General features: G+C 37.8%; 1 protein-coding gene across 1 annotated transcript in view; it reads right to left on the bottom strand.

Annotated features, from left to right (window-relative positions):
- KIF11 (kinesin family member 11) overlaps positions 1 to 14464 on the bottom strand; it is a 55465-nt gene that overhangs the window by 5128 nt on the left and 35873 nt on the right. Inside the window, exons 14-19 of the mRNA XM_003783782.3 lie at positions 14301 to 14464; positions 11936 to 12061; positions 11697 to 11855; positions 8178 to 8284; positions 4300 to 4579; positions 2110 to 2332 (exon numbers count right to left, since the gene is read on the bottom strand). Of these exons, the coding sequence (XP_003783830.1) occupies positions 2110 to 2332; positions 4300 to 4579; positions 8178 to 8284; positions 11697 to 11855; positions 11936 to 12061; positions 14301 to 14464 (1059 nt within the window). The remainder of the gene's footprint in view (positions 1 to 2109; positions 2333 to 4299; positions 4580 to 8177; positions 8285 to 11696; positions 11856 to 11935; positions 12062 to 14300) is intronic.

Raw genomic sequence — 14464 nt, 5'->3', positions numbered from 1 at the left:
TTTTTTGGTTGCAGCCGTCATTGTTGTTTGGCGGGTCCGGGCTGGGGATTCGAACCCGCCACCTTAGGTGCACGTGGCTGGCGCCTTAGCCGGTTGAGCTATAGGCACCGCGCCCCCCAATTATTTTTTTTAATGTTAAAACTTATACTTCTAAATGAGTCTTGTCTTCCAAAAATATTAAAATTGCCATACACAAGAATTAGTCTTGTTACCTGTTACATTTCCCACTTTCCCTATGTATGGTGACTTTATTGGCGACCTTTGGGATATCCCGTATTCTCTAATCTGGCAAATAACCTTAAATAGACTTGGCTAGTTTCAAGATCCAGCCTATTCCCCAAACATGAAGTTTTCTATCTCTGAGAATGTACAAAAGATGTATTGTAACCTCTAAAAGGAGTTATAGGGTGTTAGAAATGGCAGCATAACTGGGATACGAGTAGAGATTTCCTAACATGCTTACTTTGATAGGAGTAATCATTTCACTAGAAATGTGGTTTGGTGGTTAAACCAGTTTAATTTTATTAACATGAATTCATGCTTTCATAATTTATAAGGATTTCCCTTTTCACTCAACCTTTACATTCCCAATCTCATTTAGAAGTGGACAATAACTCTTATAAGTCTCTTGGAAAAAATAAAACATTCTGTAGTATCATCTCCTTTATAATTGCTTTTAAAAGAAAACAGATTTGAGATGTAATTTACATGCCATAAAATTCACTCATTTTATGAGTACAAATCACTGATTTTTAGTGAATTTACATGGTATCCAATGACAAACCCAATTACTCATTCTGTATAAAATAGCTTATTACATCTCTTCCACAAAGGCTTTCCTGAATCATCATGGCCTCCCCTCATCTGTACCATGTTTGATTGCTCAAAATGGTGATTCGTAAATGCCACAACAAAATGAGAGGGACATGATGTGGTAAACTTTTCATTAAACTAGATTTAGTCAATTATATCCTTCGAACATTTTTGGCACTACAAAGGCTGGGTGTGGTGATTCACGCCTGTAATCCTAGCACTCGGGGAGACTGAGACGGGTGGATTACTTGAGCTCAGGAGTTTGAGACTAGCCTGAGCAAGAGTGAGAATCCATCTCTAAAAATAGCCAAGCATTGTGGCAGGCACCTGTAGTCCCAGATACTCAGGAGGCTAAGAGAAAAGGATCACTTGAGCCCCCAAGAGTTTGAAGCTGCTGTGAGCTATGATGCCATGACACTCTACCGAAGGTAACAAACACTCTGTCCCCCCAAACAATAAAAAATAAAAAGCCCTGTTACAGACAGTGCTAGGCAGATGGTCAGTTTTTGTTTTGAAAATGTTCTTTCTTAACAGTCAATTCCATGAATGTTTATGAAATTTTACCAAATTGTAATGTCCACATTTCTAGGAACACATATTATCACCTATATGACACCTAATGCTTGATTAAAACTATTTTGGGGTTCCAATATTTTCATATTTAAGGTGATTACATAATGAGATGGTAAATTCCCATCAGGCAGTATCAGGACCTACTGGTCTGAACATCTGACAGTGTAAAAGCAGCGTTCTTCAAACATTTTTATCTTACAGCATACTTGAACCTACAGTCAAACTTCCAAGGCACACTTAAACTATGTTGACCAAAAAAAAGAATAAGGGGGGGGGCGGCACCTGTGGGTCAGTGGGTAGAGCACCAGCCCCATATACCAAGGGTAGTGGGTTCAAACCTGGCCCCAGCCAAACTGCAACAATAACAAAAAAACATAGCCGAGCATTGTGTAGTCCAGCTACTCGGGAGGCTGAAGCAAGAGAATCACCTAAGCCCAGGAGTTGGAGGTTGCTGTGAGCTGTGTGAAGCCATGGCACTCTACCCAGGGCAATAAAGTGAGACTCTGTCTCTACCAAAAAAAAAAAAAAATAAGAGACAATTATACTTACTATGCTTTGAACTTCTTTTGACAACAATTTAATTAATGATCTTCAAAATTTTTTGTGGCACACCTAAGATCTCCTGCCCAACTGTGTGTATAGCACACTGGTTGAAAATCAAAGCTGTACAGGGTTAAATTCAAGTTCAAAAAGTTTAACAATTTTATTTCCCTTTTAAAGTACCTGTTGAAATATCCAGCTTCAGATCCTGTTGCAGAAAGCAATTAAGCTTAGTCAAACCAATTTTTATAGTTTCATTAAGCTCTAGATTTTGTGCTATCAATCTTTCTTCATCAATAGTTATCTGATCAAGGAAAGTGTTACGCTGGTTCTCGTTAGTTGCTTTATGGTCACTTAATTTTTCAGTGATCTCCAAATGTGAAGCCTCACAACGCTGGTTTACAACCTGGAAATGATACAAATTAAGTTTTCTCATTACTGAAATTAAAGTTGTCAGTGCTTTATTCAGTATATCATTTTTTGGCCAGGTGTGGGAGCTCATACCTGTAATCTAAGCACTAATCAAGGCAGGCAGACTGCTTGAGCTCAGGAGTTCAAGACCAGCCTGTGCAAGAGTGAGACCCTGTTGGATTTGAGCCTGGCCCGGGCCAGCTAAGCAACAATGACAACTACAACAACAACAACAAAAAGCCAGGTGCTGTGGTGGGCGCCTGTAGTCCAAGCTACTTGGGAGGCTGAGGCAAGAGGATCATTTGAACCCAAGAGTTTGAGGTTGCCGTGAGCTATGATGCCACAACACTCTACCAAAGGTGACAAAGTGAGACTCTGTCTCAAAAAAATAAAATAAAATTTTTATTATTGAAGAAACCAGGTCTTTATTGAATATCTTAAATTCTGGATGTGGTCAATTGCATCTCTATGCTATATTTTCTTTTTCTTGTGTTTTTTGAGACAAGGTCTTGCTCTGTTGCTTGGGCTGAAATGTGATGGCACAACCATAGCTCACTGCAGCCTCAAACTCCTAGGCTTGAGCAGTCCTCCTTTCTCAGCCTCCTGAGTAGTTTGGACTACAGGTATGTGACACTGTACCCAGCCTCATATCTTCTATAAACTGGTTAGATCTAAAGGCTTGATCTAATTCAGCTTTAATATTTTAGCAAGAGTATTTCATAGGTGGTACTGAAAGTACATAATCACTGTTTGTGTCAAGATTAATCAGTGGATTCAGCCAGGTACAGTGGCTCATGCCTATTAACCTAGCACTCTGGGAGGCCAAGGTGGGTAGCCTGCTTGAGTTCATGGGTTCAAGACCTGCCTGAGCAAAAGCAAGACCCCGTCTCTATAAACAGCTGGACATTATGGCAGGTGCCTGTAGTCCTAGCTACTCAGGAGGCTGAGGCAAGGGAATCATTTGAGCACAAGAGTTTGAGGTTGCTGTGAGCTATGATATCATAACACTGTACTAAGTGAGACTCTCTCAAAAAAATAATCAGTGGGTTCAGTTATGGTTACCCTATTAATTATAAAGTACACAATTAGCTTTAGATCAACTGGCTTTAGCAGTCATTAGTATCCACAGGGCTTATTTCATTAGGGGTTGCAAAATATTTTGATATTTTAAATCTATCATTTCTTTTTTGTTTTATTGGTTGAGAATTTATGGTAATCAAGATTACCCTGTAATCTCCGTTAATTACCCTGCTGAACCAAGATATGGTTCTTTCAGGAAAGATAGATGGGTACTATATTGTTTCTCTTTACCAACCAGTTTTTAGAAGAATGCATTGTTTACATAGCATGATTCAAAGGAGGCCTATGAGATTTGTATGAATTGATCAGCTTTAAAATATTTGATATGTTTTAATCTATTATAGCCATTATTCTTTTTGATATCCAAATTATACCACCTTTGAATAGGGGAAGGTTGGCTACTAAGTCCTTTTGATATAATCCTAGTAATGTTTAATAGCTCCCTTACTTTCTGGTATGACAAGATCTCTAGGCTGATAGTTGTTTTTTTTTTTTTTTTTTTTTTTTTGAGACTGAGTCTCAAGCTGTCGCCCTGGGTAGAGTGCCATGGTGTCACAGCTCACAGCAACCTCCAAATCTTGGGCTTTAGTGATTCTCTTGCCTCAGCCTCCCAAGTAGCTAGGACTACAGGTGCCCACCACAATGCCTGGCTATTTTTTTTGGTTGTAGTTGTCAATATTGTTTGGCAGGTCCAGGCTGGATTAGAACCTGCCAGCTCCATTATATGTGGCTGGCTCCCCAGCTGCTGAGCTGCAGGCCCTGAGCCTAAATCATTGTATCTTAAGATATCAGTTGTTTTGAAGCCAGTTTTTAGCTAGGAATATTTAATTTTCTTCTTATTATTATTCTACCCCAAATAGGTTTCAGTTACAAAGTTATTACCTCCAATAAGTTCTGAAGTTCTTGTTCCCTTTTATTTAAGCAAGATGCGCACTGTTCAGAAAAACAAATTATGCTTGTATTCAGAGACTCACATCTCTGATCAGTCTCTTGAGATAATTTTTCCAGGTTGGTACTCAGTTTATCACTTTGTTTCACAGACTCTTCAACCAATTTTGTACCTTCTTGGTTAAAATGTCTGAGTTCCTGTGACAAGCCATCTGAAGCAGCATAAAATTTTTTACTTTGAAAAGTTGTTTTGTTGATTATATCATTAGATTTCCTACAAAAAGAGAATGACAATGTTGAAGTGGGAAACCAAGGCTCAAATGATATATAATTTCTCAAGATCACACAACTTTAAGGTGGCAGATCTGAACACAAGTTGTCTGGCTCCAGAGCCCAATGTCTTACGAATCTTCTACATTGATGAAAGATGCTTTGGCCAGTGTCTTTTCACAGCAGACTGACATCACATCTGATGCTAAATAAAAAGATCACCTTTTCTCATGAAAATTTTCCCAGTCCTCCTCCAGATTTGATGTTTTCTTTTATATCTTTTATAGTATTTAATTATACAGTTATTAAAATGAAATTTGTCTACTTGTATTCGTCTTATTAAAACTATGTTACTCTGGGGAATCTCCTACAGCCTCTGGTCTACCCCTAAATTGGCCAATCCATTATTCTGTTATGAAACAGCTTCCCTTGCCTAGTACATAAATAAATCATAAACATTATATTATTTTAAAAAGTCATCTATAATGCTTTCTTCTTCTTCTTTTTTTTTTTTTTTTTTAAGAGATAGAGTCTCACTTTATTGCCCTCAGTAGCGTACCACAGTGTCATGGCTCACAGCCTCCACCTCCTGGGCTTAGGTGATTCTCTTGCCTCAGCCTCCCAAATAGCTGGGACTACAGGTGTCCACCACAACACCTGGCTATTTTTTGTTGCAGTTTGGCCGGGGCTGGGTTCGAACCTGCCACCCTCAGTATATGGGGCCAGTGCCCTACCCACTGAGCCTCAGGCACTGCCCTATAACACTTTCTTATAATTAAAAGAAAAGTATACTGGGTATGACAAATTACAATATAACCCATATAGAATAGTATGACATAAACTTCATATAAAACTAATGCCAGTTAGAATATACACATAAAATTCCTCCTCCCAGTAAGTTTCCTTTTAGCATTCAAAGCCATCTCACAGGACCACAGCATTAAACCTTGGTGAATGAAAGTTACCCTTTATTACCACTAGATGGTACACCATATGAATAAACCAAGTAAGCAAACATGTTCAAAACCAAATCTACAAATTAAGTAGAAGTGATTGGAAAAGGAAAAGTAATTTAAGTGGTAAGCTTAGAGTCTACCAACATAAATCATTCCTCACAAGGAACTAACAACTTTGTGTGAAGATGAAATTTAATCAAAAGTGGTTACAAACCATGACAATCAATGCTAAAGCCAGTTATGTTCAGTGTACATAAACCTCTACCTACACTCATGAGTGATTGTGAGACAGAGTTCCTAGATCACACTAATAAACACTGACGTGGACAATTAATGTCAGGAAGACAGGAAAAATGACTTGCATAGCCCTTAAGATAGTATTTCATAACTCCCTTCCTACTTCAATTCTCCTCTAGTATTCCCTGCAAAGCTATGGAATGGGCTAGAAATCAGCCTACACACTAGGAATAAAAAAGAAATACTTTCTAGGTTCAGAATCTAAAGAGTTCACAATAGAATATCCTACACTTAATAGGACCAACAACAGGGCTGAAAACAGTTGAGACAATTTAGGTAGTGATATATAAGTGATGGCAAGAATTCTAAAGCAGCACTGCTTCAGCAGAAATGTAATGTGAGCCACATAAATAATTTCAAATTTTCCAGCACACCTTAAAAAAGAAAATAGGCAAGGCAATTCCATTAACAATGTATTAGATATATAGCACATACAAGAGATAAGATATATGGAAAAAATAACACACATGGGAATATTATGAGGTCCTTTCCAGGGGACTATAACAAACTGGTCAACATACAGAGGTGGTCGATACAAGGAACTAGGCCTACTGTACAGATATGTACATGTGTTAATGTCCAGTCTACAAAAATCAGGTCAACATAAAAAGGTGATCAAGTATGGAGGTTAACTTTAGGAGGCTGAGATAAGAGGATCACCTGAGCCAGGAGTTTGAGACCAGCATGATCAAGAGCAAGATCTCACCTCTACAAAAAATTGAAAAAATTAGCTGGGCATGGTGGTGCAGACCTATATAGTCTCAGGTACTTGGGAGACTGAGGCAGGAGGATCACTTGAGCCCAGGAGTTTGACGCTGCTGTGAGCTATGATGATACCACTGCACTCTAGCCCATGCGAAAAAGTGAGACCCTGTCTCAAAAAAAAGAAAAAAGAAGGCAGCACCTGTGGCTCAAAAAAGTAGGGTGCCAGTCCCGTATGCCAGAGGTGGCGGGTTCAAACCCAGCCCCAGCCAAAAACTGTAAAAAAAAAAAAAAAAAAGAAAGATATTGTAAATCCTAGGAAAAGTGGTAACAAAGTATGGCTTTGCACCCATAGCTCAGTGGTCTGGGCACCAGCCACATACACCAAGGCTGGCAGGTTCAGGCCTGCTAAACAACAGTGACAACTACAACAAAAAAATAGCCCGGCATTAATTATGCCAGGTGCTTGTAGTCCCAGCTACTTGGGAGGCTGATATAAGAGAATCGCTTAAGCCCAAGAGTTGGAGGTTGCTGTGAGCTGTGATACCAAAGCACTCTACGTAGGGAGGACGATGAGACTGTCTAAAAAAATGAGACAATGAGACTTTCTAAAAAAAACAAAAAAATAACTGAATAAGTAAATAAACAAGGAAAGAAAAAAAGAGCGAAAAAGAAACAACAAGCAAATGATGCAACAAATAGAAAATAACAAAACTGCAGCTTTTAATACAACTATCTCAGTATTTTAAATATGGTCTAAACAAATCAGTTGAAAGTTACAAATTGTTAAATTTGATGAAAAAGCAAAACCCAGCTATATGCTTTCTACCAGAAAAATCTACTTTAAATAAGAAAGGTTAGGGCCAGCTAGGCACCTATAGCTCAGTGGCTTGGGCACTAGGCCACATATATCAGAGCTGGTGGGGTCGAATCCAGCCCAGGCCTGCCAAACAAAAATGACAACTACAACCAAAAAATAGCTAGGCGCCTGTTGTCCCAGCTACTTCGGAGGCTAAGACAAAAGAATTGTTTAAGCCCAAGAGTTGGAGGTTGCTGTGAGCTGTAATGCCACAGCATTCTAACCAGGGTGACATAGTGAGATTCTGTCTCAAAAAAAAAAAAAGTCAGATAGCTTATTGTGCAATGACTTTGATACAATGACTTAACTCCACCATTGTAGTGCAAGGGCAGCCAAAGATTCCCAAAGGCAACATGTAAATAAATGGGGATAGCTGTCCAATAAAGTTATTAATAACAGGCATCCAGCCTGCCAGCCACAGTTTACCAAACTCTGCTCCAGTTAGTAAGTAAATTTTTTATCAGTGATATAGGCTAGAAATTATTAAATTAATTTAATGTGTATTCTAAGATTAAGGAAGTAAGAAAATAGATTCTTGATGACAGCCAGAGGCTACCTGAACAGGGAACACAAATGAAATGGAAAGATACTTATGTGCATGTATACATACATGTACACGCAAACACACAATAAAACATTAACAAAGGAGAAATGCGCTTGAAATGTGGTTCAACCTGCGACTACAGGTTGAAAGTATACAAAGGAGTTCATTATAATATTTAAAGCTTTTTCTTCTGAAATAACTTAAGACTTACAGAAAAGCTTAAAGGAATTCAAAAATAGCTTACTGCTGTATATTTTCTTGGACACCACTAAGTGGTTTCTGGATGTTCTCAAACTTTTCCTCCAAAGCACGGAATCTCTTTGTCCACAGATTTATTAATTGACCAAGTTCCTATAAGAAATGTGTAGGAAAGAGAAGAGACTTAAAATTATGACACTTGAACATTTTTTCTATATATGATGACAAGTATTTTTCATAGGTGAAATTACTACGAACTCTTGACAAGAGATCTTTAATTCCATCTATCCCCTACTACAAAGGAAAGCACTGGAAGTGATATTAAGAGCACAATACAGGGATTTCTGGGAGGGAAAATTAGCAAATTTTGCTATTTTAACTATTAATAATGAATTACTTTCAAGGTACCTCAAGAGTAATCAGACAAACCTGGACGTCACATTATGTTTAAGAACATTAATGGATGGGAGGCTGGATTGCTGAGACCAGCCTAGGTTGGGATCTCAAGACAAAGATCCCATGTCTACAAATAGCTGGGTGTTGTGGTGGACGCCTGTAGTCCCAGCTGTTGGGAGGCTGAGGCAAGAGGATTGCTTGAGACCAAGAATTTGAGGTTGCTGTGAGCTATGAAGACATAGCACTCTACCAAGGGCAACAAAGTGAGACTCCATCTCATAGAAAAAAGAAAGAACTTTTAATGGATACACAATTGATTTTTTCATTGATAACATTACTAGAAGGGAAACTAATGCGGATAATCTGCTGCAGTGGTTCTCAACCTTCCTAATGCCACGGCCCTTTAATACAGTTCCTGTGGGGTGCCAACCACAGGTTGAGAACCACTGATCTCCTGGGTCAAGCAATCCAAAAATATTATCAACCACTAGAGCTGAATAATTTTACAGAACCTAGTTGGATGTTAATAAAATGTAAATAGAGTCTTATCTTTGTTCATATTTGACATCTTTAAAAACAGGCTCTTATAAGCACAAAACATGCTACATTAAAGACCAAGAAAGTGCTGAAAGTAGATCCAGCATTCCTGTTCCCTCTTGGTTGGCCAATATCTCCGAGTAACACTTCAGCTAACAATAAATGTCTAATATTCTGATTATGAATAAAGCCTGTCAGTATTTTTACTAATTTCAAAGTAAGGAGTAACATAGGTACTATATCAGATTTATCTACATGTAAATATGTGTGGAGTTTTACATAATGGTTTTATTAGTGTTCAAGTTTTAAAAACTCTAATAATTAACTCACTTAATAAACTTGCTTCCTTATAACCAGGAAGCCTTTCAGATCAGTCTTTTTGTTTTGATTTCTTAATGAGTTGTCTACCAATTTTTTTTCTTTGAGACAAAGTTTTACTTTGTTGCCCTTGGTAGAGTGCTGTGGCATCATAGCTCATAGCAACCTCAAACTCTTGGGCTTAAGTGGTTCTTTTGCCTCAGCTTCCGGAGCAGCTGCGACTACAGGTGCCCACCACAATGCCCAGCTATTTTCAGAGGTGAGGTCTTGCTCTTGCTTGAGCTAGGCTCAAACTCCTGAGCTCAGGTGTTCTACCTACCCTGGCCTCCCAAAGTGCTAGGATTACAGGCATGAGCCACCACAGCAGGCCTAGTTATCTACCAATTTTAACAATTTCAAAACAACTAATTTATAAAAAAGCAGATCAGCCTTAAAATATATCTTAAAAGTTCTCAGGTTTAAGGTAAATACACTATGCAGAGGTATGAGAAACTGCTGCAATTTCAAATTGCTAAGAAACACATAGAAAAAAACTAAAAAATGGCTCTTTTAGGTAATATAATCACTACCACCACCTATAGGATGATGTAAATACTATTAGATGCTCATAATGTCATTTCCTCTTTAGAAAACTGAGCTACTAAAAGAATATCTATCTATATTAGCAGGAGGAATAAACACACAGTGAGTTGCTCAATAAATATTAACTATTATTTTTACTAATTTTTGATGTTATCCTCTCTCTGAAAAGTTTCATGCTTATCAACTAGAAAAAATTAGCAATATTATTTTAAAGTGGCTTTAAATGCAGGTATTATCTAAAAGAAAATTCATGGAAGTGTTTCCTTCTCTTGTTTAAAGTGATAGGGATATGAATTCCTTCCCCTTCATTTTCCAAAGAAAAAGAACTCTTTTCTCCTCACTATGTCATGTCAAGTTTTGTTGACCAAAGAGTAGTTATGCCATATCATCATAGGCTCATTTAATAAAACGTTAGATGCTCATTACTAAAATTTTTAGAATACCAGAAGTTGTTTTTCATATACCTAACATTTATAGATTGTGGTTTGGAGTTTTAGTTTTGGTTTAAAGCTTCATATACTGAGGAAGATAAATCATGAATTACATTTATAACCAATCAATAAAAATTAAAAGCACATTAATTTACATTTTAAATGTCATCAATGAGACAGAAACAATAAGAAAGCAGGTCTTAGTTAATGAAAGGTAGTAACTATCCACATCATCCTATCAAGTTATAAAGTAACTACATGTTAAATGTTATAACCATTTTCCTACAAGAGTATGTTTCTCCATATTCATCTTTCGCCTAGATGTGAGGAAATATCGTTTTGTTTATCATACTATGCTTCAGCATAGGGTTCTAGATGTAGTAAATCCTTAAATATTAACTGATCAAAAGAAGTATTCTCAATTGTTTTATATTCATTACTGCTATAGCCAACAATAGCTATGGTATTTTCTTTCTTTTGGTGGGGGGGCAGGCTCTCACTTTGTTGCCCTCAGTAGAGTGCTGTCGTGTCACAGCTCACAGCAACCTCCAGCTGTTGGGCTTAGGCAATTCTCTTGCCTTAGCCTCTTAGTAGCTAGGACTATAGGTGCCCGCCACAACACCCAGCTACTTTTTTTTGTTGTTGCAGTTTGGTAGGGGCTAGGTTCAAACCTGCCACCCTTGGTATATGGGGCTGATGCCCCACTCACTGAGCTATAGGCACCACCTGGCTATGGTATTTTCACAGTTCTAAATTAGTTTTACAACATTCAAATTGTGTAACATAGATTATTAAGTCATATCAAGTTCATCATAAAGTTTTCGTTTTCTTTTCTTTTCTTTTCTTTTTGAGACAGAGCCCTGGGTAGAGTGCCATAGCATCACAGCTCACAGCAACTTCCAATTTCTGTGCTTAAGCAATTCTCTTGCCTCAGCCTCCCAAGTAGCTGGAACTATAGGCGCCCACTATAACACCCGGTTATTTTTTGGTTGTAGTTGTCATTGTTTGGCAGGCCCGGCCCAGATTTAAACCTACCAGCTCTGGTATGTGGCTGGTACCTTAGCCACTTGAGCTATAGGTGTCACCCATAAAATTTTCTTTTATACTCTCTAAGTCAGCTAAACAAGATACCTGTGAATACAGCCAGGGGTCGTGGTGGGTACCTCCCAGCTACTTGGGAGGCTGAGGCAAAAGAATCGCTTAAGCCTAAGAGTTTGAGGTTGCTGTGATCTGTGACACCACACACTCCACCGAGGGCAACATAATGAGACTCTGTCTCCAAAAAAAAAAAAATAAGATACCTGTGAATGGGTTTGCTCTATTGTCTTTAGGTCTTCAGCATATATTCCACATTGTTTCTGTGATTCAGCCAAGGAAGAAATTGTATTTTCTTGTAGTTCATGTAGATTATTACAAAGTATACTGAGGAAGCCATCCAATTCCTTTTTCTGATCTTCTATCTTGGAAGAAAAAATGAAAATTAGTTTCATTCTTAAATAACATGTCAATTTTTAGATATTAAGAACACAACATTTGTTACCTTATCAGCCACAGTCAATGAGGTCTTAAAAATATGCTTTAGCTGACTATTGATTTTCAATATAGACACCATAGTGGAGGATAAAATCATTTCCAGAGAACTTAGAAGGTCAGTCTTAAGCACATTCTGGAATAAACAAACAGATGGTTAAAAAACAATATTTTTTACTTCCATAAACCTAGCTGGTTAAATGATAATATCTTAAAATAGTTTAGTAACTACACATGCACATTAAAATTCTAAGTTTCCATCCTCCATCCTGTATAGCCCACAGAGCTAAATCTGTATATCTAGAGTTTATATTCAGAATAAGTCACTTAGTCCTGCCTCCAGTAAGTAATTAAGAAAATGGTCACTTAAAGGCTGGGTGAAGTGGTTCACCCCTGTAATCCTAGCACAGGACAGGAGGATCCCCTAAGCTCAGGAGTTCAAGACCAGCCTAAGCAAGAGTGAGACCCTGCCTCTACAGAAAATGGAAAAATTAGCCAGGCATTGTGGTGGGTGCCTATAGTCCCAGCTACTCGGGAGCCTGAAGCAGAAGGATCCCTTGCACTCAGGATTTTGAGGATGCTGTGAGCTAGGCTGATCCATGGCATTCTAGCCTGCAGCAAGAATGGAAGGCGGGTAGATCTCCTGAGCTGTGACGCCACAGCACTCTACTGAGGGCAACATAGCGAGACTTTGTCTCAAAAAATAAATACATACATACATAAATAAATAAAAATGAAGTTAGTCTGGGCACAGTGGCTAACGCCTCTAATCCTAGCACTCTGGGAGGCCAAAGCGGGTAGATTATTTGAGTTCAGGAGTTGGAGACCAGTCTAAGCAAGAGCAAGATCCCATCTCTAAAAACTAGCTGGGGTATATGGTCAGCACCTCTAGTGTCCCAGGTGCTTGGGAGGCTGAGGCAAGAGGATCGCTTGAGCCCCAAGAGTTTGAGGTTGCTGTGAGCTACGACTCCACAGCACTCTACCAAGGGAAACAGTGAGACTTTGGCTCAAAAAAAAAAAGAAAAAGAAATTGTCACTTAGCGTACAATAATTTCTTAAATGTCTAATGAAAAAGAAGTCAGAAGAATTGAGAAGAATGAAAAATGAGTTAACTGATAACATTTTAATATTCCAAACTATGGGTAAAATATTATCAAATGGCATCACACACTATTTTCATAAAAGAAACAGCAATCAAGGCAGCAAACTTCATTGTAGTCTCCTTTTTAGAAATTGTAACGCCACCCTGTTCAAACAACAGCCATCAACATTGAGGCAAGACCCTCCAGCAGCAAAAACATCGACTTGTTAATGACTTAGATGAGCATTAGCATTTTTTAGTAATAAAGTATTTTTTAATTAAGGCGTATACAATGCTTTTTAAGACATAATGTTATTGCATACTTAAATAGACTGCAGTGTAGTATAAACTTTTATATGCAGTAGGAAACCAAAAAAATTCATGGTTCACTTACTGCAATTTTCACTTTAGTGTTGTTGTCTGAAACCAAACATGCAACATGTCTAAGGTATACCTGTGTATACAGACCACCAGTTAGTGAATGAATCAATTTTTAAAGTTGTTATTAACAGAGTATCTTTTAACTCTGTCAAATTTGAGTGACTAAAATAGTTGTCATACAAGCACTGAATCAAGTCAAAGGATCAGCTAACAGTTGGTGGTATTTACTTGGAAAATGTTTAATAAGTATTATTAATCTCAAAAAAGGAGGCAGAGAGCCTATGCAAATAAAAATAGGTGATACAGACAAGAACTTCTTAGACAAACTATACCATTACAGAATAATATTAAGTATGATTAGATGAGTAACTTCTATAGAACTGTGGGAAAAAAGCTTTACACTTAAGCCCCAGAATGGCAGGGCCACACAGATCTAACTCCAAGAATTATTCCTAAAATTACTAAAAGTCATTTTTCTTGGATCACTATTACATATTACTATAGTTTTAAAATTGAGTACCCAATATTCCCTTTTGGTTGGGCCAAGATCCTTGGAGAAAGGATGACTTATCAACTTCTAGGCCAACTAACAAGTCATGGGTCCCCTGAAATCATGTGGTACTAGGCCTGCCCTTTATTCATTAGAAATCTCACCAATAATGCCCACTTCTGACGTTACAAGATATGAGTGAAGAAAGTTTCAAATGTTAGTTATATACATTTGGAGATTAATCTGGGAAGAAAAAAACAGTAGAGAAATTTGTCTTTAAAAATATAAACATAGTGATATGTCTCATAGTGATATGTCTATTAGTGTCTAGCAAAGCTTTGGATGACAGGATAACAGTCAACATTGTTTTTCCAAGACTTATCAAATGTAATTCTCCAAAAATATTTTAAAAGATATACTAACAATCAATTCTTGTTGCACAGTTTTACTTTCGGCTGCTACTGACTGTTCTTTCAATATCATATTCAGAATCTGAGAAACATGAGTAGACACGTTTTCTGGAATAGATCTGAGAGATCCAAGTGCTACTGTAGTAATGCTGTCTAATGCAGAGACACTGGAAGACA

This window comes from Otolemur garnettii, unplaced genomic scaffold (genome assembly GCF_000181295.1).
Source record: "Otolemur garnettii isolate 467f Iridium unplaced genomic scaffold, OtoGar3 scaffold00008, whole genome shotgun sequence".
NCBI classification, from domain to species: domain Eukaryota; kingdom Metazoa; phylum Chordata; class Mammalia; order Primates; family Galagidae; genus Otolemur; species Otolemur garnettii.
Note: the sequence above shows the minus strand (reverse complement) of the source record. Positions and strands in the feature narration are given on the sequence as shown.